The 24,554-nt window shown below is 44.1% G+C and overlaps 1 protein-coding gene across 1 annotated transcript in view; it reads right to left on the reverse strand.

Annotated features, from left to right (window-relative positions):
• Positions 1-21,723, reverse strand: part of bcl11bb (BCL11 transcription factor B b) — a 30,044-nt gene extending 8,321 nt beyond the window's left edge. Inside the window, exons 1-2 of the mRNA XM_074685273.1 lie at positions 20,824-21,723; positions 12,962-13,345 (exon numbers count right to left, since the gene is read on the reverse strand). Of these exons, the coding sequence (XP_074541374.1) occupies positions 12,962-13,345; positions 20,824-20,887 (448 nt within the window). The 5' untranslated portion in view covers positions 20,888-21,723. The remainder of the gene's footprint in view (positions 1-12,961; positions 13,346-20,823) is intronic.
• Between the last annotated feature and the right edge of the window lie 2,831 nt (positions 21,724-24,554).

Below are 24,554 nucleotides of genomic sequence, written 5' to 3' on the forward strand. Positions count from 1 at the left end.
CGTGTCACGCTTCAGTTTGAGGCAATTACAGTCGTCTTCCTGACACACACGCAGGGACCCCTCCGCTGCTGACCGCCAAGGTCAACTAGCAGTTAGAAGAGTTACACACTCGTCTCCACGCAGCCACTGATGCCGGACCTAATCGCCCAATTTACTCTGACACACCATATGCACACAGACACATACTCATACACACACACACTGGTCGGTAATGCGTCTGAGATGAAAGGTTAAATGAAATGGAGTCGCAGCAGGATTCTGTAAATTGGTGTTACGTTATAAGCTAAATTCACAGTCCTTTGTCATTAAGCAAGCTGCACAAGTACTTATGAAAGCTGGTCTGACACTTCAAATGTTCTGTATCTCTGACTTATCAGCTCTTCTCTGCAGAGGCAGACTTCCCTCAGAAAAACACAAGAACACCGTGCAGATCTGAGACCAGCTTTGCACTCTTTGTCCTGTGCAACAAAACAAGGGCTGAAGGCCAGGAGGCCTGGAGGAAGTTATTAAAACATTGGCACATGCGTGGAGCTGAGGTGGGCCAGTAATAATGCCCTCCTTCTCTCCTGGGTTGTTTTTTTTTTTTTTTTTACTAAACCACCGGGCCAATTAAGCCAGTCTTCAGGGACTGAGATCTGAGCTTTACATCAGATTTTATTCTTTCCAGATTGCCTTTTATAGCCATTATTTTGCCTTAAAAAGTACAAACAAAATGCCAGTGAATGAAGGGGAGCCACGATATTGACTGTTTGCATATGGCCAGTGGAGGAAACTTGGTGTGAGCTTGGCAGGGTTTGAAGCTGGGACCAGGCGCACGGTGCAGACATGTGGATTTCACTTTAATTTGGGAATTCACATATGCCATCCCTGCAGTCTGAGTTTGATTTATATTTTCGAGGCATGGGCCCCCTCCATTTACACTACACTTACAGTTTGGGGGCTTTATCAGTCCCTCTAATCCAGAGGGACTTATAATAAGACCACAGAAGAATAACAAAAAAATCTGCAAACTCAGCCTTCGACAAGATGGGCAAACTGGAGCTTCTCAGTGAACAGTGAGTGGATGGTAATGAACGCTCACTGATGCCAAATTAACTCTCAAAAGCTTAGGGAAAAAACGTAATTGAAAATAAGAAGGATTTGAACGCTGGCCCGCCAACTTCTCCGCTGTGCTGCGTTCACTGACACGGACACTTCTGCAGCAGGCAGAAAAACTAGAGTCGAGTTTGAGACGTGTAAGAAAAATGTTGCTTTAGTGTGGAGACAGAAGACAGCACAGAGTCTGGTTGTTAACAAGGAGGTGGCGAGGGAAGCAGAGGATGCACTACAGTGGATCTCACATATGTGTGTGTGTTAGGGGCAAGTATGTGTGTGTGTGTGTGCGTGCGTGTGTGTACTGCAGCATTCCTTGGGTTCAGGTTCGCTGTTCTGCTCCGGCATTCCATCAAGGGCGACAGAACGCCACAGCCACGGATTTGCATACTGAACAAAGCCGCCCGCAGGCTAGGCCACTGGGACACAAACCTGCCCCTGCAGCCCCTCCCACACACACACACACTCAAACACACACACACATGTACGCGCAGGCATGAGCCCTGGGAGTATGCGTGTGTGTGTGTGCACCTGTCAGGGGTTAGCTGACACCTCTGCTGCTGGCAAAGCAGCTCCTCATTAGCATGGCTGTGATCTAGGGGTCCCCAGGGGTCCCAGCCTCCTCACCTCGCCCGTTGCCCCCCCTCCACCCCAATCCCTGCTCCCCTTACACCTCTGCTCCTCTCCACCTCTGCACATCTCCCATCCGTCCCTCCTGCACCTCCTCCCTGCCTCCCTCTGTCTCCCCTTTGCTCTGATGGCGTGTTTGTCATCAAGGAGGCTAATCAGGAGGCCACACAGATCAAGCGTGGGTATCGGAGGGTGAGTCTCACAGGGCCAAGATGGCAAACCAGGAGAGGCTGACCGTCACATATGCAGCACTAACATGAGAGGGATGGAGAGACAGAAAGAAGGAGGGAGACTGTGGAGGGTGGCGGTAGCAGGCAGGGGGTAAGGCTCTCACACAGTGTGACTGGCTCCATGCTAACTAAAACCAGCTTCGGCCTGCTAACCATATACATCTGTGTGAGTGTGTGAGTGTGTGTGTGTGTGTGCAGCCGATATGACCAGCTGAAATGCCTGAGAAGTTTTAAAGAAACAGTGCTGCCTAATGGGTTTGCTGGAAAGTGTGTAAGATGGAAAGCAAAAAGTATTTTCCCTTTCAGCTCTCAACTTTATTCCTTCAGTTTTCTCTTTCCTGTGTCTTCCTTCGCTCTCTCACACACACACACACACACACACACACACTCAGCACCTGCACGAGGTATCTGGGTACTCCACCCTGACCCTCATGCCTCCTGGGATGCGGGTCAAATGAACAATAAAAGGGATCAGGTATCTCCAGCCACTGATCACACGCACACACACACACACACACACAGTGAGTGAGCCCAGCTGTACAACAATGCACGAGCGGTGGAGGCTCTCATGTAGCACATAAGCGACATGAGGCGAGCTATCCCAGTGAGGGCACAGGGGACGCGCTGTGAAAAATAACTGGAAAGACCTCTCTGTCAGCGAAGAGCTATGACTTTTGGCTCGGCTTCTAGGACAAAGAAAGAGGGAGGGAGAAAGAGGGAGCGATATAGATGGAAGAAAAAAGGAATGAAAAGAAAAAGGGAGCTCCATAAAGTGCATTAGCTAAGCTCTCTGTGGCATTTCTCAAAGCCTGACTCATCGTCATCAGCTCCTAACTGGTCCCAGCGCCTGTACTTGTGAGTGTGTGTGTGTGTGTGTGTATCAGGGGTATGTGCACACACTTGTGGGGTCTGCTGTCTGTCATGTGACGCTGACAAATGGATGACACTCAATCGTGCTTGTGGTTGCAAGAAGAAGCAAGAGAGGAGCAAGATGGAGGAAAGGATGAAAGACAGAAAATGAGGGCGGCGGGAGAAAGGGAGAAGGGGGAGACAGCACAGGAGGAGAAAAGAGAATCACATGCAGCATGGGAAATGGAGAAAAAAAACGAGCTTTGTTGTCCTCCATCACCTGTGCTTTCTCTCGTAATGTAATTAAAACCAATTTAATCTGTTTTACTTCAACGCAGCAGCAGCAGCAGGGGGAAACGTGGCGCCATGCAATAAAAAAATAAAGGGACCAATTTGAGGAAGTATGCGGTGAAAGTATGCTTAATAAAAGGATTGATCCTAATGAACAAAAAGAATAAACACAAGGTGAGATTTAAAAGAGGGAAAAGTCCCCACAGATGCTACAAGCGACAAAAAAGAGAACACAGAAATGTTTGGATAGGTGATGGCATCAGATGGCAAAAAACTCACGCTGCTCCACAATGAAATGCAGGGCGACTTTGTGGACTCGCACAATGTTTGTTTGAGGTTTTACATCCAAATGAGCTGCAGTCATACCCCCGCAGGGGCTCACACTTTGTCCAGAAACTTAATTTCCTATGCAGCGGCAGGGAATAGGAAATTGACTTTGACATGTGAGTGACACTCGAATTCTGTTTTGTGGGTTTATTAAATTTTTCATCGGATCAATCATTCAACACAAACAGTGCATAGAAGGTGTTACATTATTCTTTGAATGTTTTTTTCTTTAACAGTCAACCAAACAAAATAACAGTGCCCAAATTGCTGTAACCCCTGATAAAGGTGGTGTCTGTTTTGTAAATATGTCACTTGTTAATCTATGAACGCCTTTACCTTCTTAAAGCCTGTGTTTTCACGAGCGTGTGTCCAGGAGACAAATGATAATGGAAACAGAAGCAGGAAATTTTGTGTCTTTGTGTGTCTGTGCAGTTTTATGAATGTGTTAGCAGTATATGCTCATGCTCAGTGTGTCTATCTCTGCTACCCTCCTGTGACTGGGTGCTGTATTCTTTCAGCAGTAGTAATGGTCCCCAGCTGGTTTTTGCCCACTGGAGCCAAGCAGCCAGGCCCACTTAACTAGCAGCCCACAGGAAAATACCACCGAGGCCCTGAATGAAGCACACAGGCCCTTCCAACCCAATCAGCCCGCTATAAAACTTGCCCCTCACATGCTTTGGACATGGCGTAGCAGCCTTTCCAGCGATTAGGAAACAGGGCCTGAACATTTAATGTTCTTATTTACTAGTTTCTTCTTTTTAATACGAGATTCTGGCCATTCGAGGCTGTGAGAGGATGCATTCCTTTCACTCGCGCTTGAACAGAAAGCAAAAGGCTGTGAGCATCACAGGAGAGAGCCCAGAAGTGTTGCATCATTTGACACCAGTTTTGCAAGCTATCTGATGAGTGTTAGCTTCCTAAAGAAAGCAACAAAGCGAGGGGGATCTTAAAGCATGAAAAAGTGACATGAATGTCTCACTCCTTTTTTTTTTTTTCTAACAAAGTACTCTACTTAGTTTGAGAAGAAAAAGTATTAAAGCTCAACTCTTAAAGGATGTGGCTATGTAATGTCTCTAAAACTTGGTTAGCTGACATCAGCATGAAGCTCAGGTTGATCACAAACAAAGGATAGCTAATAGTTAAAACTGCACGTTGTGGTTCACCTGAGGTTTAGCATCAGACCGTTTCCTGCCATGGGGTTGTAACTTCCTTGTGAGTTGTGTGCTGTACTTTTCACAGCTTTATTTTTGCAGGTTAAACAATAAAAATAAAGTCTACAGCTCTGCTTTAAGGTGGCAAGATCCCAGTGTTAGCACCACTTGAGCTAACTGCTGACAGCTTTTTGGCTAGGCTAGTAAACTGTTGATAGAAGCTTCATGTTTAGTGTTTAAAGATGAGGTTATGCAGTGAATTCAAGCATGCTTCTTTAAATTTCAAACTCTGAACTTCTTGATAAAAGGCTAATGCTAATTCTAGATGCTAAAAAGAAAACTTTACAAAGGAAACAGGTTGGTTGCAAACATATAAAATACGATCTCGTAAGCAATAAAGCAACATGATACACTCGCTGGGCTTTTTTTCTTTGTTGATCTCTGAGTTTTTCTTTCATCTATAAGATCAAGATGTGATCCTGCAGCGGCCGACAGTACAGTGTTATTAGCTTTACAACGGTCATGTCTCCAGGTGTACTCTACTCATTTTCTTTATTTGGTCCCATACATGTTCAGGTGTGTCAAACCGTCGCCAACACTTAGCCTTGAATGCTCCACACACACCCACACACACACACACACACACACACAGATGCAGATAGGAGCATAGATCCATCTCTCATCATACACGCCCAAGACATATTTATGAAGTGACATTTGTGTGTGTGTTTGTGTGATTGGGCTGACTTTGGCCTCAGGCATCCCCCTGTGGGTTTCATGCGGCCTCTCCCTCTGTGTGTGTCTCCCTCCTTCTCTTTCTCTCCCTCTGCGTCGTTTCTTTCTGTGTCTTTCTCGTTTTTCTCTCTGTCTTTCTGGCTGTTATCACGCTGATACATTTCCTGCTCCTGGCACGGCTCCTGCATAGCTTATGGTTAAAGAAAGCTTTCATCTATCCAGTGCCTTAAGGACGTACACACACACATACACACACTCACACCCACATTCACTCACACACATACTAACACTGGTACAGGCCAGCGCTGCCCCACCAGACCACAGGCCCAGACAAGCTCCACTGGCACCAATCACCCTGATAACATCTTAGGCTTTATTTCATTTTGGCTCGCTCTGCTCTGCTCCGGGAGAGACAGACATGGAGAAGAGGGCTTTATGGAAAAGTATGAATTACGCCAGTATACAGCGAGAGTGCAGCCCCCTTAACCTCGAGCAGTTAACTCCCCTGTCTGCGTTGCCATCTATGGACATGACAGTGCAAGCCCTCTTTTATTCCTGAGTGAGACCGGAGCAGATGTTTTCTCCCTTTGCTCTTAGATCGGAGTTCAGGTTATGTGAGTTAAAGTCAAAGTATGAATTAATAAAACAAGAAACACAGTGCTGTAGCAAAAAATTTAAAAGTGTCTTTTCCCCCTTGAATCCATAAAAATCAGACAATGCATATACAGTTTAGGAGCTCTCAAAAAAGGAAAAGATTTGTTTTTAAAAACACAAATTAATGTTAAAAAATACTGAACATCAATGAGTCTGTCCCTGGTGCTCTGGATAATCCACAGAAGGACGTCGCTTTTAACCGTTTTCACAGGAAATGGAACTACTTTCTGCCAAACATTAAAAAGAAAATCCCTATGAAAATTGTTCACAGTGTGTTCTTTGGATTATAAAGTAGCAAAGACGCTGCATCTGGAAGAGCTTTTCCCATTAAAATTCTTAAATACCTTTTTTATAAAAGTTTGAACTCTTAAAATGAGATACCGATAGACTCTCTTGTGTCAGAACAGAGGTGTTAAATCAAAAGTTTATTTTTGAAACCATCTTTTAGATTCTTTTCCCGTTAGGTTTTGGTAACAGCTCACCACTGATTTATATTAAAGTGACAAAGCTACATCAATGCAGCTCGTGTTTGTCATCTGTTCGTCATGTGTTTGTCTGCGTCCGGTGTGTTCTCTCTTTGAGTAATTGCTGGAGACAAATAAGTGGATGAAATAAGGGGAATCGTAAGTGTACCATGAAAGGCTTTCAATATCTCTTGTGGCAGAGCAGCCTGAAAAAGGGAAAAAAAAAAAAAAAAAACACGACCATAAACGCTGTCTCCTCGTTTTCTTCTCCCACAAACCCGCCCAATCAGAGCGGGACGCTAATAAGATAAGAGGAAAGGAGCAACAACAGTGAAGCAAGTAGGATTACCCCTGTCTGACTGGCTAACTAGCACCATCTCTTTTCCCTTTTCACGAATGCTAATGGCAGCCCTCTTCCTCCAGGAGGCAAACACTTTTCTATAGAGATCTGGAGTGAACGCCCCGGTCAGAAAATCTCCCCATTTACTCCTGAAAGGGGGCATATTACATGTTATGGCACACTGCACAATAGCTGAAAACACACACAGACACATGAGTTTTATCTGCGTGTCCCAAAGTTCTCCAGTCAGATGTGTTTCTAAAGCAGGGGGAAAAATCACCATGTTGCCCAGCAGGTTCCTATGTGTGCTCTTGAATGCATATACATCCAGACTGTAATTACAGCCAGTTTTTAAAAATGTTGCACCTTAACTCAGCACTAATGAAAGCACACCTGTAATCGAATGTCACAACCAGGGAGCAGGAGCAACCGGTAGCTTGAATAACTACAGAGCAGCAGTCGAATTACCTTGATTATAGCTATTTATGCAAAGAACATAAACACATTCACAGATTCCCACTGACACAAGACAACTTATGGTCCGTAGCAGCGAGACCATGAACTTCACATCAGCACTCTCTGCACAAAGCGGCGGGTTTGTGTGGAGTACCGGAGCAAGCGCCATCACCGCTCTCCATGCATAGCAGGGCCGGGGTGTGAGGTTTCTAATGCCTCTTAAGTAAGGCTGTTAAGGAGCAAAGAGTCCACACATCTGGAAGACACAGTCAGTCGGCACATGCTGAAAGTTAGCGGTGGCGCTCGCAGTCCAAATTAGTGGCGAGTTTTATTCCCCCGCTGTGGTAGGAAAATATCAAATCTGCTGCCATATGAGTGCCATAAAGCTGGCTGTGGAGCGTTTGATGCCTTCATGTGGGAGCCTTTAAGCTGTGTGTGTGAGTGTGTGTGCACGAGTGTGTTCAGCCTTAATGTGAGATGTATGCATTCCTTCATGCACACGTTTTGTGTCTGCGTTATCAATGTGAGTATTCCTGCACCGTGTTGAGTTTCTGTGTCTCTGTATAAATCTTTAAACACACTTGTGTGTCTCTTGTAGTGTTCCTGTAAGTGTGTGTGTGTCAGGTGGAGTGTGCATGTGCAGCTGGGCCATTTTAGAAGCTTTCTTATAGACCTGGTTGACCCTGCTGGATGTAGCAGACAGACACACATAAGCAGAGTCAGACGGCCCCTGGGGTGGTCCTGTCTGAGGCACGGTGTTATGAGCCAACAACTCTAGGGGCCCATACACAGGCAGGAACACGTATACTGTAATTGTACACACACGCACTGATGTAGTGTATATGTACCCATAATGCCCACAGACGCACACATTCTCAGAATGAGGAAACAAATCCTAAAAATGATCGAGGGTAACTTCATAAACTTTGGCAAAAGTTTCCGTACTTTCACTTCTAATATCTGCTTGCTGAGCTGCTAATTTTCAAAAATTTAACAAGACATGTTTGCTCTTTAAGTAATTTCCTTTTTAAAAATGGCAAATTAAGTAAAAGTTCCTCTTTTAGCTTACACATCCACAGGTTTCTTCAAGGTTTCACACAGAACTCTGCAAAAGCACCTGCTACGACATTCAACCAAAGGAGATGCGTAAAATCAGAACTCTGTGCTGTGTGTGTCCTGGATTTTTGAATTGGATATTTTTCTTAAAGTGACTGTGTTTAAAAAAAAAAAAGAAAAGCAACTCCTGAGCTCTTTTTTTTTCAACACAGCTAGAACAACATCAATCCTTTACTCAACTTCTTAGTAGAGATATTGTTCCTCAGGTCCAGTGATCTGTCATCTGTGCTGACATTTTAAAAAAGAATATTCTTGAATATCAGTGCCATCAGTTTTACTTATCACTTTATTTGCTTTTCCATTTTTGCAACCTGACAGTCCAAAAGAGAAGCACATGAGTGAGAGATACTGAATCATGAATGAGAGTTTGTTAATCAGAAAGAAAAACGTTGTGTGCTTTAGTGACAGTTGTCTTTTTACCCACAGAGGAATAAGAAAATATTTATCAAAATACAAAAACTGAAAACATACACCCGCTCAGACACACAAACGCCCAGATGAGAAATTAAAAAAAGAAGATGCACATGCCTACCAGCAGACACAAGACAAAATTCCTGGCAAGTGTTCAAAACACTCGTGTAAGAGCGCATAAACACACGGGGAGAAATGTATCAGAATCACACATGACACACACATGTGTACACACACACCTCCTACACAACTGCCACCATGTAACCCCTAATCACAACCCCAGAGCTTGGACATCAAATGAAGCAAGTTTTTAAAAAAAAATCATCAGGAGTAATTAACGCATTTTCATATGCAAATGTGATTAATGCAAAACTACAAAGTCATTATGCAAATCGACTTTTCCTTGAGCCTCTGTACAAATATTCACAGCTCAAATCAGGGATCAGTCTCGCCATCTTTCTTTTTTTATCTCTCACCCTTCTCCGTCTATCTCTGCCTCTCTGTATCTCTCTCCTGGAGTAGAGATAATACGTAAGTAGCATGTGAAGTTATTTCTAACTCATGCAGTGTGTGCGTGCGTGTGTGCATGTGTGTGTGTGTTTTCATGCGATGGGCCGGGGCTATGGCATTACGCCGCCTGCCTACTGATTACTGGCTGCTTGGCACTGGAGCGAGACAGGGAAGCCGGCGTACAGGGGAAGGTATGAATATGCAAAAGCCTGATTGCTTTTCATGATTAAAGCCTATTTAATATGGAAATGAGAGCAAGCCAGGTGATTAAAGGAGCATTGGGTGGTGGGGCAAAAAAGGGAGGAAAAAAAAGATGGGGGGGAGAAGGAGAGAGGAGAAAGAAGAGAGAAAAGAGCAGAGGGACACCTTCAAATTCACAGCAGTGTTGAGGTGTGGAAACTGGGATGTCACAGATATTTGGTGACAAGTGTTGAACACGAAGGTTTGACCTTTTGGGGAACAAAGGTCTTGTTCACTTTTCAGTCATTTTTTCGTTGGTTTCACTTCACGTTTCCTTCAAGAAACCACCATCAATCATTTACATTTCATTCTACGTAAAGAAAATCCTTGATTCTGATTGGCTTAGAGACAAACGCTGATCCTCTCAGGGTTAAGAAAACAACATCAGTGCACTTTAACACACTTTCATATGTGGGAAAAAATGTTGCACCTTTAGGTGTGACGGTTTAAAAGTGGCGGGCGTCTCGATTATTTTTCTTTGATCGTAAATCCAGTGTCACTCCGGTTCAGTTGACACAGAAGTATGGGAAGTAGCTCAAGCTTGTCGGTGGATTCACACCCAAAAACAGACCATACTGATGTAAAGATCTTGGGCCAAATGGAGTGATGAACACGTAACAGCAGGAAGATCAGAAGTGGACAGAGGGAGGTGAAATAAGAGGCGGAAAGATGTTGCTGCTGTCGCTCACATGGACTCATGAAATATTTAGCGTGTGATCTCTATACAAAGTGTTTGTGTGTGAGAAAGAAAGAGACAGACGCAGGGAGAAGAGAGACGAGATGTCATGATGTGACGTCTCTCGGATGTACGGGATGTGTTTAAGTGCTCCGAGGGGGCCGCCAGCCGTCCTGGGAGGGGTTCAAAGCAGGGCCAGGGTCGTCTTAGCATGGTAACGCTCCCCTAGCGACAACCACTCGCTTTCCTGGTGACACGCGTCATTCTTCACAGACGCTGCACGCATACACAAATTCATACAGGGTGCAGCACACACACATACACACACACACATGCACACACACCAGACTTATATTAACATACTGTGACAAAGCCCACACATAAACACGCAGAGTGCATGCATCAGCACGAGAAACTCAAGGAAAATAAAATAGGGCACAGAAGGGCCATTTTTCATCTACGCCCAATGTGTGTGTGTCTGTGTGTGCGCGTGTGTGTGTTTGGGTGTGTGTTTGCACCTTTTGGGGTTGAATCTGCTAGCCTTGCAGCATGTTTGCAGTTTAAGCGAGCAGGCTGACAGACAAAGAGGCCAGACAGGATGTTATAAAACACAAGCAGGTGAAGAAAAAACAATCCAGGAGAGGAGAGGGTTAAGTGTAATGCACACAGCCATACAGCACAGGTATTTCATGCACGCCACAGTGCATTATGGGAACATTTCTGTACTTATTCGCATGCTGGTGTGTGTTATGTATGATGCATATGCTCATTTAGTTTCTCTCCTGTGCAGCAGAAATATGTTTGTGTGTTCCCGCTGCAAACTTCTCCCACATGCTCACAAGAAACGGTTATGATATTTCCTTACTTGTGTGTGGGTGTGTGTTAGTGTGTGTGAGCTGCGAACACATTGGACTTAATTAGACCTAATAATGTAATCTAATTTGGTTGAAACTTGAGACTGCCTTGAGTGGCAATCTAATGTGTTGAACAAAGCGCTCCTCCTCTCTTTCATTTGGGGCTTGGAGTGCTTTCATGTCCTGTTCTCTTAGTGATAAGACTGTCACTCTGTCTGTGAGTGTGTGTGAGTGTGTGTGTGTGTGTGTATGAGTGAGTGACTAAATGACTGCCGCTGTAACAGGCTGACTCACTCTCTAACTGCTTAAATGTTTTTCCTCTGACCACCCAACAGACAAAGTGCTGTGTAAAATTCATTGAGTCTTTTGAATGCGTGAGCTGCCGAATGAGTCCCATGTTTTTTTTTGTTTTTTCTTCAGCAGCGGGCTGTTAGTGGGTTAAATGTTCATTAAACGCTCTAATAATGAATTTAAAAAGACAAAATACAAGCTGAGGTACTATCTCCCTTTGTTTCTCAGTCATTTAATGTTTAACAAAAACACACTTTCAGTCTCTATTTTGGATTTTTGAGAGATGACTTGAAGAGTCATAAAACCGACTTTTATTTCCAAATCTCAGCTGTGACTGCTGTCTCATTCTGTTTGCGATACTCTTCAATGCAATTTTTTTTTTTTTCAACTACAAAAGATACTGACCACAAACAGATGCTGGCCACACACACATAAGCAGAAACTGTGCATATGTGCTGATTTATGTCTCCAGAAATCCACTCCAGCTTTTTTTATTCTTGAATGAACAAAGTGCAAATTTTTAATCCGTGTCTCAGAATTGTTGCCACTTCCAGAAAAGTTCAAAACAACATTTCAAAGACTGGCTGAAAGAGTGATGCTGTGAAAGAAAAACTGTATCTGAGCAGAACAGAAAGGTCTCTCCAAATAATTAACATGCATAAATGTTAAACGGTTATATCATATACACCTTTGTTTGGCATAACAGAGTATGAGAGTTAACCCTTTACTGTGCGCAGACCTAACCTGGCGGAGACAGTGGTGGTCGGTCTGTGTGTGTGTGTATGTGTGTGTGTAATCCCTTCACATGTAACTACAGCGGCTAACTTTGACAACAAAAGCCTCTCCCTCTTTTAGCCGAGTCCCTCTTAGTCTGTGTAATCCTGGATAGCCTCCCCAGCTCTTGGGTGTGATGGTGACTGTCTCCTCTGATAACTTTGAACTGGTTTCCCTGCAGCGCTGGCAGTCTTCAGACCCCCCCACCTCGCCCATGCCCCCCACCCTCCCTCTCCTCCTCCTCCTCCTCCTCCTCCCGTAGCCAGATGAGCGGCCTTGCTGCTTTATTAATCCCCTTCTCCTCACCACGCACACAGATGAATTTTAATCAGCTTTCTTAACCTCTTTTTTTTTTTATATGCAGCAGGATTTCTTTACAAACGCTCAAACACGTGACACACACACACTCTCACACAGGCCAAAAAAAATAAAAACACACTTACACACATACACACACTGGGGGCGGCTCCTCTATCACCTTCCTCCTCGCCTTTCACAATTGGTTTCAGCTGAAGAAGTCCTTCAGGCCTGCCAGTGTGTGTGTTTGTTTGTTTGTTTGTTTGTTGAGTGTGTATGATTTTGTGTGTATAAGTGTGTTTGTGATGTTTTACTTTTTGCAGAGCAGAATACACACACAGCTCTCACCTGGCCTAATGAAATCATCGCGGGCTACATTAATCCCTCCTGAAGGCCACTGTCAAAATAACAAGCAGCTGGGATTCTTTAAAGAAAGCTATCTGTCTTGGACAGGTGAGAGACGTGTGTGAGCGCGCGTGTGTGTTTTGACATGAGAGCTCTCTTCAAAACCGTGTTGAGATTGAGCTCCTTCTTGCCTCCTCTTTAAATATTCAGCGTGTTCAGTCTTCATACCTCCTCTTTCTTGTTTCGGGCAGATCCCCCTCGCTGGTGTCATCCTCCTCTCGTCAACCTCCTCTCCTCCAGGGGTCACCTGGATGCCCACCTCCACCGGGATGGAGCCTCTGCCCAGCTCCAGCGACCGAGCCCTATGAGAGATATGGACGCCCACGACCCCGCCGCTTTCCCCTGGTTTTGAGTAGGAGCCTGGTCTGCTCCCCGACCCTCGGCACAGGCGGCGCTTGTGCTCGATGAAAACCAGGATGTCACCAAGAGGGAAGTTGGTTTGACATTGGCCGCAGGTCAAGAGGTCGTGCTCCCCGGGTCCCAGCCTCCTCGGGCTGGGGCTGGACAGCTCTGGAGATGGAGATCCTGCCCCTGAATCATGATTGGCATCAGCTGCAGAGAAGATAAAAGACAGAAGACACATTTGAGTCACTTTTGTTGCTTTTTTAAGGACACACAGAAAAAGATAAGAACACACATTGAGGTGAAGTGTTCATGAGTTTGTTACCAGAAATAAGCACACCCCTCCTCCTCTTACATACGACGATCATTACGTTCTCTCTTGTGTCACTTTCATGGCATAAAACAACGCCCTTGTGAAGCTGCTTCACCCAGACAAACACCTGTGCGGCTTATCCGTGAGAGATCTGCGTGGGTGGGACCCAGCACATACACTGTATCATGTATATGTGTGTCAGTGCCTCTGTTTGTCTGCGTGCGTGTGTGTTTATGTGCATGTGTGTGCGGCCAGGAAGCTATTCATCTCACAGTACAGGCTGGGTTTCCGGTGAGGGCCTTTGCTGCACTGAGCTGTCACAGATAGACGGCTGCCTTCACCACGTGGGAGCCCCGGCTTGTGCAGAACAAAGTGGAGCGTACTGGAGGCCACATCCACCAGCATGTGTGTGTGTGTCTGTGTGTGTGTGTGTGTGTGTGTGTATCACAGAATAAGACACAGGAAAGAAAAATGAGAGAAGAAGAAAAGGAGAAGGAGAAATGTGTGTGTGTGCATGCATGAATGGAGCAGGTGAGTTTGAACACTGTATTCTCCACAGACAGAAAATCTATAAAGCCAAACCCGAGGTCTTGTTAAGAGAGTAAATCTCATTCTTCACAGATCTGACACGGTCATTAATAACCATTACACACTCTTCCCCCCCGCTCGTCCCCTATGGCACACACTGACTCCCTTAGCTTAACGTAAATCCCTCATGGACAGCCCCCTTTTTTTCTGAATCCACCCCGATGTACCAGTATGAAGACAGGTCCTGGAGGAAACCTGAAGCTCCAGAGACTCTAAGGGGGTGTCTGAGAGACTGGGTACCCAGGGAGAGGTGTTGATGCCTGGCAGAGGAGCACAGAAGCGCCTGCCTGCCTGTCTCTGCAACCACCCCTCCCTGTTTTGTGCTACTCTTTTCTCTTTTTTCTCCAAACATGACACCCTAATAATTGCAAAGATTAGACAAAGAGTGTGTGCTGGTGTGTGTGTGCGCCTGCGTCTCGGTGTGTTGTTATCAGACAAAGATCCTAAACTCTCTTATCTCCCATCTCAAACTGTCAGGGAGGCGTTGCTCCTCCAAAAATCCCAGCTCTAACCGTTAGACTCGGGCAGAGATCTGGCTGGGTATTACGCACAGTTTTCACCATTTTTTTTTTATCATTTGAAATATTCCTTTGCAGCAATGAATCACCCCCACCCTCTACCTAACCACGCACCCACCCTCCCACACACACACACACACACACACGTTCCAGTCCACTCACTTCGCCCTGGAGTGATGATCCGACGCCAAATATCTTTTCTCTAAATGGAGATGGGTTCCTGGATGCCTGCCAAATAATTTCCATCTCATAATCTTTGGCGGCAAAGAAGGAACACAAACACATATTTACCTACAGTTCACAGCTTGCGACCGTAATTCACATGGAGCAGTGTTCCAGAGTGTTCACACAGTCCATGTAAGCGTGCATATGCATGCATTCATGCATATGTGCAATGCATATGAATATAGGCAGGAGCTCTACTTCGCTAACAATATGGCGCTCTAATTTTGGACGTTAAAACAAGACAGGTGGCAAAAGACCCGGATCTTAGTGTTTTGTAAATCAGAGGAGATGACAGACACCTGGGCATTTGAACTTGACTTTCTCCCTGCTCAGACAGATAAAGTAGGGCCTGTTCGTTGGCCTCTGGTTGAGTAACACGGCTCGGGGCCAGAAGGCGGTAAATTAGCAGGCGTTGGCACTGTCACTATGCCACTCAAATATCAGTCGGACATCTTCTAAAAACCACACCCCTCTCTGAAAAACCCGCTCGCTTGTCTTTCCTGAGGCTCACCTGTGTGAGAAAAACACAGGTGCGAGGAGGAACTGAACATGGAATTCTTCCAGAGGAGGGAGAAGAAGGAGAAGGAGAAAAAACAGTGTGGACACAAACAGAGCAAAATGGAAACATACACATGAAAGAAAAACAGTCTAATGTGGCCTATCATCGTGACAGACAGTGTCTAATTCCTCTGTATAAACTCGTATGTGAGAGGAACATGCTTGATAGGTAAGGGAGCATAGCAGACACACTGTCAAACATGCCATCGAGGAGAAGGCGTGATGATAGCAATGAAACCCAGCTGTCTAACACGATACTGCACATACTTTATTCCTCTCTTTCTCTCTCACACACACGCACACACTCACACACACATTCAGGGAGTTATATTCACCCAATGACAGTCCTGCTACTCTGCCTTATCAAGTGCGAGTTAAGTCAGGCAGCCTTAGAGCACCCCCTATCAGTTTGATGAGGAGAGAGTCAGTCAGTCACTCTGCTGCTGCTCCTGCTGCTGCTGCTGCTGCACAATGTGTACCAGATGGGAGACAGAGGCGAAGACAATGGGCCTCTTTCACCAATATTTCCATCAGTGCAAAAAAAAATAAAAAATGGTGGAAAAATGTATCGAACCTTTTGCCCAAAAAGTACTTAAAGAAGAGAGTATTTTATGAAGGGAGAGGATTTGTTGCATTTAGAGATTTTTTGGATTTGGGAGTATTTAAATGTTTAAGTGTTCGCCATGCACTCAGGTCAGGGCTGCACAGTCCAATATGTCTTTCTTGTCACTGTTTTTCAGCAAGCAGCAGAAAGGTAAAACAAGCAAGGTAGGTTTGACATGCGATAAAAAGGTTCCTCCAGTCTCTTCCCACTATAACGCCTAATTAATGTGCCAGTCCTTAAACGCTCTCATAAATCCAGTGACTATTTCTTGTTTGCTTTGTAGCCTGAGGTAAAGGTGGAAGCAAAAATAAAAAAGGCAACAAGGTTTGACAAGTTCCCCCAGACTTTGGGAGGAGTAACAAATAGTTGGTCTGTAATTTTGCAGGATCTGAAACATTTGTTTTCCAGTGATAGGAGCTTGATTAGAGTCTGGTAAGCTCCATTCAGCAGAAACTGTGAAGCTACTTTCCGTTAGAGTCCTGACCTTACACAACGTCTCAATACCAGCTGCACACTGTGTTCTGCTGGTAGAGGCAGAGTAAGGCCAGGGGCACTCATATGACAGTCGACCATCCTGTATGGGTTCAGACCTGTTTCCCTCTCTTTGTTTTCCCCTTCCATTTGCTGAGCTGAAAACACACACACACTCACACACACACACTCTCTCCCTCACACACAGACACATGTGTAAACCCCACAGGGAAAGTCGGGTAAGATTCACGCTGTCATTGAAAATAAATGACACCAGCAACGCTGCAGATGGTTGCAATCAAAAATTCAAACAACAAGCGGCCTTGCTTTGCCTATCCCTTTTTTTTTTTCTCTGCTACGATTGCCAAGCAGGGCTGCAACAGTTTGATTGTGTAAGGCCAGGCCTGTGTGTTTCATTATCTTATCACCATTTAATCTGTAGCAGCCGCATTTCTTATCATAAATCTTAGATTATCAGGCTGAAAGTGAGCAAAATACTGCTCTGCTGCTGACTGTGACTTGTCACTAAATCGCTATAAATGACTTGTGAGCCATGAGGCATGACATTTGGTGATATAAATCAAAATTTGCCAAACAATTTTAGGAGATATAATAATAATAATAGAGAAGCTTTATGGCATTGCAAAATTGATTAAATGTGTTCAATAATATTGCAAAATAGAAAGAGAAGCTGAGAACAAACTGCAACGCCGCGCTGTAAATCATAAATCGTTCACCAGTCATCTCCTGTGAGATTATCATCCAGTTACCACAATGTGTGTGTGAATATTTACTGTGCTGTTGCAGTGCGTACGGTGGGTTTTCTCCCCCAGCATTCGAAAGCCATATGGTGTGAATAAAGGCGAAAACATTAACTGTTTCACAAGTAGCATGCCAATTCTGAGAGTAAACAGTTATGGTGAAGCGTTTCCATGGCTGGATGGCAGAAAACAATCCTGTGTGTTTATAATCCTGGTATTAGATTGCAAATAAAAAATGTGAGGGTCTGAACAAGGGAGGCCTGTGGTACCAGAGAATGATTCATAAGGATATACCTATGATAGATTTCTTTGTCATGGAGGCTGAATCATTGGCAGAAAGAGTCTAAAAAGCCTTGAGGGGATGTTTGCCTGCAGGAGTCTTAATTAAACAAAAGGATGAACAGCAAACTGAAGGTCAGATTCAGCTTGTTCCTTATGATAAGTGAGTCTGTGAATGCATTTTCAAGGTGATGCGTACTGTTTTAGTGTTGCTCCTTGTGTGTGTGTGTGTGTCTGCTTTTCTTGGCGCATACTTTTGCTTTGTGTGCATGAACTGACGTTAAAGTCACTCTGTGCGTCCTTCTTGATGTCTGGCCCGGCAAGTCGATTTCCAGTACATAGTCTTCTACAGAAAGCCTGTCCAGAAATATGCTGATATTCAGGTTCTGTGTTCTCCCAACAAGAGTGTGACCTATAAGCCCATGGCTGCAGGGCACCAGGCTGTGTTTAGTTACACCGAGTAACCCCTTGTCTGACATGTGGCTGATATATGCTGGCACCCTGCAGAAACTCCAGATTATTACTTGTGTAAGAAGATCCTGACACTCCAAACTGACACTGCAATGTTGCTCGACCTATTTACGAAGTCACACTCCTTCAATATGAGAACAAACACGAGAGTCCACTTGATTCTTTTCTCACTGAATATCTAAAATGTCCTCTGTACATTTGCAGAGCTCTCCTGATGTGTTGACTCAATCAAATTACAGTTTGGTTTTCCCCCAGCGCTCCTCAGATCCTTCAGCCTGAGGTGTGATCCTGGTCCTCCTCTGACCCACCCAGCTTAAGGAAACAGCCCACAGCGACACACAGCCTCCTCACTCTGAATGATGGGTACATTAAAAGCCTTCAATCCATCTATCACAGCCCCCGACGTGGTATCGTTATTAAGATATCCTGTATGGCAGGCAAACAGAGAAGGTGCTTTATGCAAATACAAGTGCATGTGTGCATGCTCACACACATTGTTCTTGCAGACAGAGGGAGGACAATAGGAGATTCAACAAAAAATGCGAGAGCTTTCATGCTCTGATGTTAAGAGTCCAGCTTTTTTTGTTTTGTTTTCTGTTTTGTTGTTTTGAATTGCATTTGACCGCCTTGAATGCATCACAAAGTCAGTAACACCTGCAGACTCAGTCCTTCCTTGATCTTGCACTTGTGCCTCTCAGGCCATTGTCATCGCTCGAGGCCACAGTTCATCAAACAGGAGACAGTGTGTATCATGTGAAAGAACAGGTAGGACCAGATTCAGGCCCAGATGGCCCTACTTTAAGACATATTTCTGTACGCGGGGTAGCCACAGGAGCACAGCTTCACCCCCTGCACCATGGTGTAAAAACCAGGAAAGGTTTTTGCATATATCTTCACCGAAACTGTTGTTGGAACACACGTTTAGTGTGATTGAAAGAATCTATAAAGCTCCAGGTAAAAACTGACATATGCACAAGACTTCTGAATCTCTTACAAGGAAATTAAGGAATTAAATCTGATCTGTAATAGCTAATTATCAATCTAATTATGCAAGAATCCACATTCAGCACCACAGGTTTAAGAATTTGCTGACTGCACAGCAGGTGCTGGGAGGGTTTGTGTAAGTACTATGCAAAAATCATGGGAAAAAAAGTGACCCATGGCTGGAAGGAGAGGAGGCAAATATTTAACATTTAGTCCAAATTTGTAACAGTTCCCTAGAGTCAAATGAAAATATGCAAAAGGTTGAAATTATTTATCATAATTCATGCAGGTAAACGTTAAGAAAAAAAAAAAAAAGAAAGAAAGAAAATCAGCACACATGCCTGAGGTCAAACTGTAGTTGCTGGAAATTTTGCACACTTGAAAAAATGAATTGTGGGAGATCGTTTCAGTCTCTATCTAAATAAAATGACTGTGCCAGCAGAGGATAAACTGTCAGATCAATTTTCAAGCTGGATCGATGTTTATCATTGTCCTAAAATCTGCTGAGGATGCAGCACACTTTAAAAATTTAAAATAAAAAAAAACTCCTCTCAGAGCAAACATTTAGATTTTGTATTGCTCCTTACGTCTGGAAATTACCGTAATTATTGCGACTCAACAGAAGAAAAGTCGGTGACAAGGAGCAGAGACGAAGTGAATGGGATAAATGATAAGTCGAAATGCCAAACGTGTCGGGTGGGACGGAATGCGCCGAAGCCCTTTCAACACAAACCAGATTGGCCAAAGATTACATCATGAACTTCTGCAATGAATTACCCAGATTAGGCCTCTATGAAATTGGATTTAGGCAAAGCAGGGAGCGCTGGGAGATGAAGGTTAGATTGATATAATTGATTTGAAATTGGATTATGCGACTTTTAATCATATGCCCACGAAAAAAAAAGGGATTCCTGCCTCAGATTTAATCTGCGCAATTTCATCACACTTTTTGGTCGCAGCTTTGGGAAACTGAAATCAGTGAGGAGCCTTTGTGCTCAGATGTTGTGTTCATAAAGTTCAAATTGTTGTCACTTTGTGTGTGTTGTTGTGTACTTTTTGTGTGACTGCAAAGTGAACTCGTATTTGTGCGCAATTAGATTTTTGTCATGTGCACCAAACGTGACAATAAAGTGCAAACAGGCCTTTCTGTGCCAGGAGAAAAACATAATAATTTGAGACTGTGAGTGTTTGTCTGAGTGTGTGTGAATGACAGACGTAGGCCGAAGAGAAAAATTATTTAAACTAAAATACAAATAAAGATGCAATAAATAGTGCAGAGTCACAGAACAATAAAAACTGTTTTTAAAAATCAGTGAAATGATTTAACAAGCACACCCAAATATAAACACTCTGTGCCACGTGTTGCAATACGTTGGGAAATTGTGTTGTGATAAAATTTTGGATCATACTATCACACGTGCGTGCAGATGAAAACACACACACACACACACACACACACACACACACTTGGTCACAAAGTCTCAAAGTAGTTGTCACTGGATGATCTTTTGTTGTGAATCTAAGCAGAGCTGCTAAAGATTCATTTTAACATTTTACTAACGTGTGTGTATTTTTTTTTTTTTTTAGAAAGTGTTAAACATTCATTTGTGACACGCTGGGAAGCTTCTAAAATTCCGTGTAAGAGGTGTCTCTCTGAATAGAAATGATCATGGTGTTTTCATGTGTATGCACATGTGTTATCAGATGAAACAATTGTTGTCACAATAAGTTATTGTCGTTCATTTCTGTTGCTGTTCGGCGCAATTTCAAAGATTTAAACAGGAGGAGGAATTGAATCTTTCTTTCTATAAATGATGAATGTCCTCTTAAAATAAAAGTTATGATGAATTTTAATTCATTTATAGAAATAAACAGCATCAGTCAAGACGTGAGAGGTGCTGCAGGTTGGGACTCACCTTGTACTGTTTCCCTGTGCGTCAGTGATAAGTGCTGTGGGTTCACCTGCTTGCGGCGGGACATTGCCCCGGCATTTACTCTGGCATCGCCCGGTGAACGGCACTTGGAGTCGGCTTGGACCGTGGTGTCGGTCCTCTCTGGAGCGCAGGAGACAAACTTCCCCCCTTTTCCCTAATCCCTCAACTGTTTACAGTCTTGGCTGCAACTTTGACGCGCGTGGTAAAGGTAAATGAGGAGTCGGACAGGAGCGCAATGGGGATGGAAGAGCAGTTTGTCCACAATGTCCCGCACACAGCGTCTTCTCAGGAAGCAACACCTGGATTGAGGAAGCCAAAGTTGAGGTTTGTGGAAGCAGTGGTGGTCAATGAGCTGATAAACGCGCAGGTATGTTTCTGCAGTGACCTCTCGAAGATAAAAAATCCCGGACTGCCCACCTCTGCAGCGACCGCTGTGGCTCCACCGGTGATGCGTGTAGAGTCTTATTTGGCTCCTCTCCCCTTCTTCTACTCTCTATTCAAATGATATGATTGTATCATCTGGGGTCAAACTTCTGCTGTTTATTCTACGATTCCCTACAGTCCTTCCTGTTCAGCAGCGGCGCGCTAAAATGACCCTTTGGCACTGACTCCTCCTGTGCGTTTTGGCATCGGTGCGCGGAGCGGCAACTCTTGGCTCTGGTGGCAGTAGCCTCGCTGATTGAGAGAGAGGGAGAGAGAAAGGGGGAAAGGGAGAGAGAGAGGGAGCAGGCGGGCAGACAAGACACCTCCTCCTCCTTCTCGTCCAACAAGCAGAGGTCCAATGTTTCCTAGTTTCCTCCAGTGTCGAGGCTACTTCTTGTTGACTCACACGATGAAAGAGGCTCTGTCAGGGAGGACCCCGCGTTTATGTGTGTGTGTATACGCTACAAGCAGCCTGTTTTTTTGTGTGTGAGCGTGGGTGTGTGTGTGTGGTTGGGGTTGCCTCCGTGGAGTCGGATTGGACTCAAGTTCAAGAGCGTCCGTGACGTTTCAGCGTCAGACACAACAAGCACGAGGAGGCTGGCGGCGGACAGCGCGCGGACACTGGTGGCGAACAGAGGTGGCTCCACGGAGCTCCGCGAGACGCTCATCGGGTCATAAACTATTGATCACTTATCATTGGTTATTTCCATGTGTCACTATGTACGCATTCAGCCCAAATTCCTCTTTTTTCTGAAAGTCACATTAATACTCTTTAATTGGCTTAAAATTCCCCTCACTGTATTCACCGGATGTTTTTGTTTGTTTGTTTGTTTGTTTGTTTGTTTTTTTCAAATGGTCACTGCCCCCCACTCCCTTTTTATTTAAAAAATTTTTTTTTTCTATTTATCAAATTGTTAGTCTCCTAATAGTGCTAAATAGGCATATTGGATAGAAACTCTACTAAAAGGCTCAAACAAGAGGACCACCCACACCTTGATGGAATTGTGGGGAACCTTTAGGTCATCAGGGTTCAAAGGTCAAAAAAACTCAGTTAATTGCAATTTCCGGGCTGAGGATTAATTCATGTGTTTTAAATAACTGAGAAACACTCTCAATCAGTATGTAAAACACACCTTTTTTCCCCCACATCGAATCAGAGGGTTAAATCAGCAGGCTGCATCTTTGTTGATAGATAATTTAAACATGTTGTGAGGCAACAGTACCCTCTATTGGCACAGTCTGGAGACATAACAAACCTGCTCAGAGGGCGAAACCTTGCACACTCACCGTCAGCCTTGCTGTGTTTTATTCTTATTTTTAGCATGAAGCCTCCTTAATTTGCCATTTACACAATTCCGAGTCTGAGAGAGTCCTTGAAGAGCAGATCAGGTTCACTCAGAGGCAATTAATGGCACTAATGGGCAATCATTCAGCACATAATTCACTGTATTCATTTGAATCAGTGTGCGTGCACAGATAAGTGCTTTGTACAGGCCAAAGCTCAGTTAAGAACATGCTCAATTTCTCTGTTTTTTTTTCACTTTAGCATACAATTTAAACCTGTGCTGCTATAATTTGAGTGAAATACATTGTTGAGTAAAAATACAAAGCCTAATACGACCATTTAAAGTCGACACTACTTCCTGGTGGATCGGCAGAGAAGTGTACAGCTATATGCATTTTATAGTCATCCATTAATAAAACATGGTGGGCAATTTTAAGAGCATTAGAAGTTTGATTGCTTCAGGGCAGGCCTAGGGGACTTTCAGGACAGTAATTATTTATATAAATGAAATGTCATCTCAGCTCTGGCTCAAGTAGACATAACCTCAGCAGACTCCACATGGAAACACTACACACAACAGCTATCTTTCACACACACAGGCCCGGCATGTTGTCAAGCATATTGCTTTGACTGGGGAGCATAAATTCGCTATGCGATATTACATGAAATGTCTTCTTTTAAGGCAAGGGGGCCAAAAGAGCAACAGCAGTCATGGACATGTTGGATACTGAAGGAAAACATTATCCTGAGTTCAAACACACATACACACTCTCTTGCTTGCTCTCCCTGCTGCCTGCAAGCAGCTCCTTGATCCTCACCCATGGGTTTCTCAATAATACATCAATGTCTCCATTATAGCTTGTATCTGCAGGCTGCGGGCAAAGGCAGTTTAAGCTGGGTTGCACAAGGCCAATATACCACAAATACCCTGCTTGTGGACACAGGAAAGGTTTTAAGTCCAAAGTGTTGCCTCTAAGGGGACAAGCAACTCTGCGTGGTAAAGTGCCAGTGCTGAACAGGAGATCCCCTGAACGCACCGCAGGGCAATACCTACACAAGAGACGAGGACATGCGGAGATGAAAGTTTGGTCCTAGTCACTAAAGACATTATGTTGACATTTGAGCACCTTTCCAAAAAAGTGCACCACTATTAAAGGAGAGTCTGCATGCTCATAATTTATGACAAATCATAAAAATGAGCTCAGAGACATTGTATGAGAAGGGACAGGTCTTTCACATTAGTGGTGCAGCACAGCCGGCTTGGATTCTGGGTCACAACCTTTGTCATATCCTTTAATCTTCCATTTTTCATCTCCCCCATCATCTATGAAGAATAGAAATATTACATCGTATTTAAAAATAGACCAATAAAAATGGGAAAAGATAAAAGTGCACTGGACAAAAGGCCATCCAGGAAAACATTTTGATGTGTTTTAAACCACAACAGGACTGACACAAACAATGATAGGTCCACTCCAGGACGGCTCATGGTAATATGAATATTGCTCTGGGATTTGCTTATAGTCGGTGCTTCATTATGCAATGTTTAATATTAATAAAGAAAGTACAAGTATATATTATTCATGAGCTGATTTACTGTAGTGTGTGTGTGTGTGTGTGTGTGTGTGTGTGTGTGTGTGTGTGTGTGTGTGTGTGTGTGTGTGTGTGTGTGTGTGTGTGGACTTGAGTGACAGATTGAGATGCTCCCTTGCTACGGGCAATACAACTAGACAAGGCTCTTACTTTTCTACAGGACACATCCTGACAATTTCTCCAGCAGTTAAGAGGATTTGTCCGAGCACGGCTGAATATATAATGCATGCAGATTCCAAATTTTAATTTGGACGCAGTAAATGATTCAATGCTGGCTTTTCTCAGAAGTGAGGGCTGGGAGGGGAACCATGAGGGCACAAGATGTTACTCAGAAGTAGTGTGCTATCATGCTGTAATGCATGAAGCAAACAAGGTGATGGTGATTCTATGAGATTTTTTTCATAACGAGTTT

The sequence above is a fragment of the Halichoeres trimaculatus genome, unplaced genomic scaffold (assembly GCF_033239565.1).
Source record: "Halichoeres trimaculatus isolate MK-OKI-2021-1 unplaced genomic scaffold, fHalTri1.1 fHalTri1_scaffold_13, whole genome shotgun sequence".
Classification (NCBI taxonomy): domain Eukaryota; kingdom Metazoa; phylum Chordata; class Actinopteri; order Labriformes; family Labridae; genus Halichoeres; species Halichoeres trimaculatus.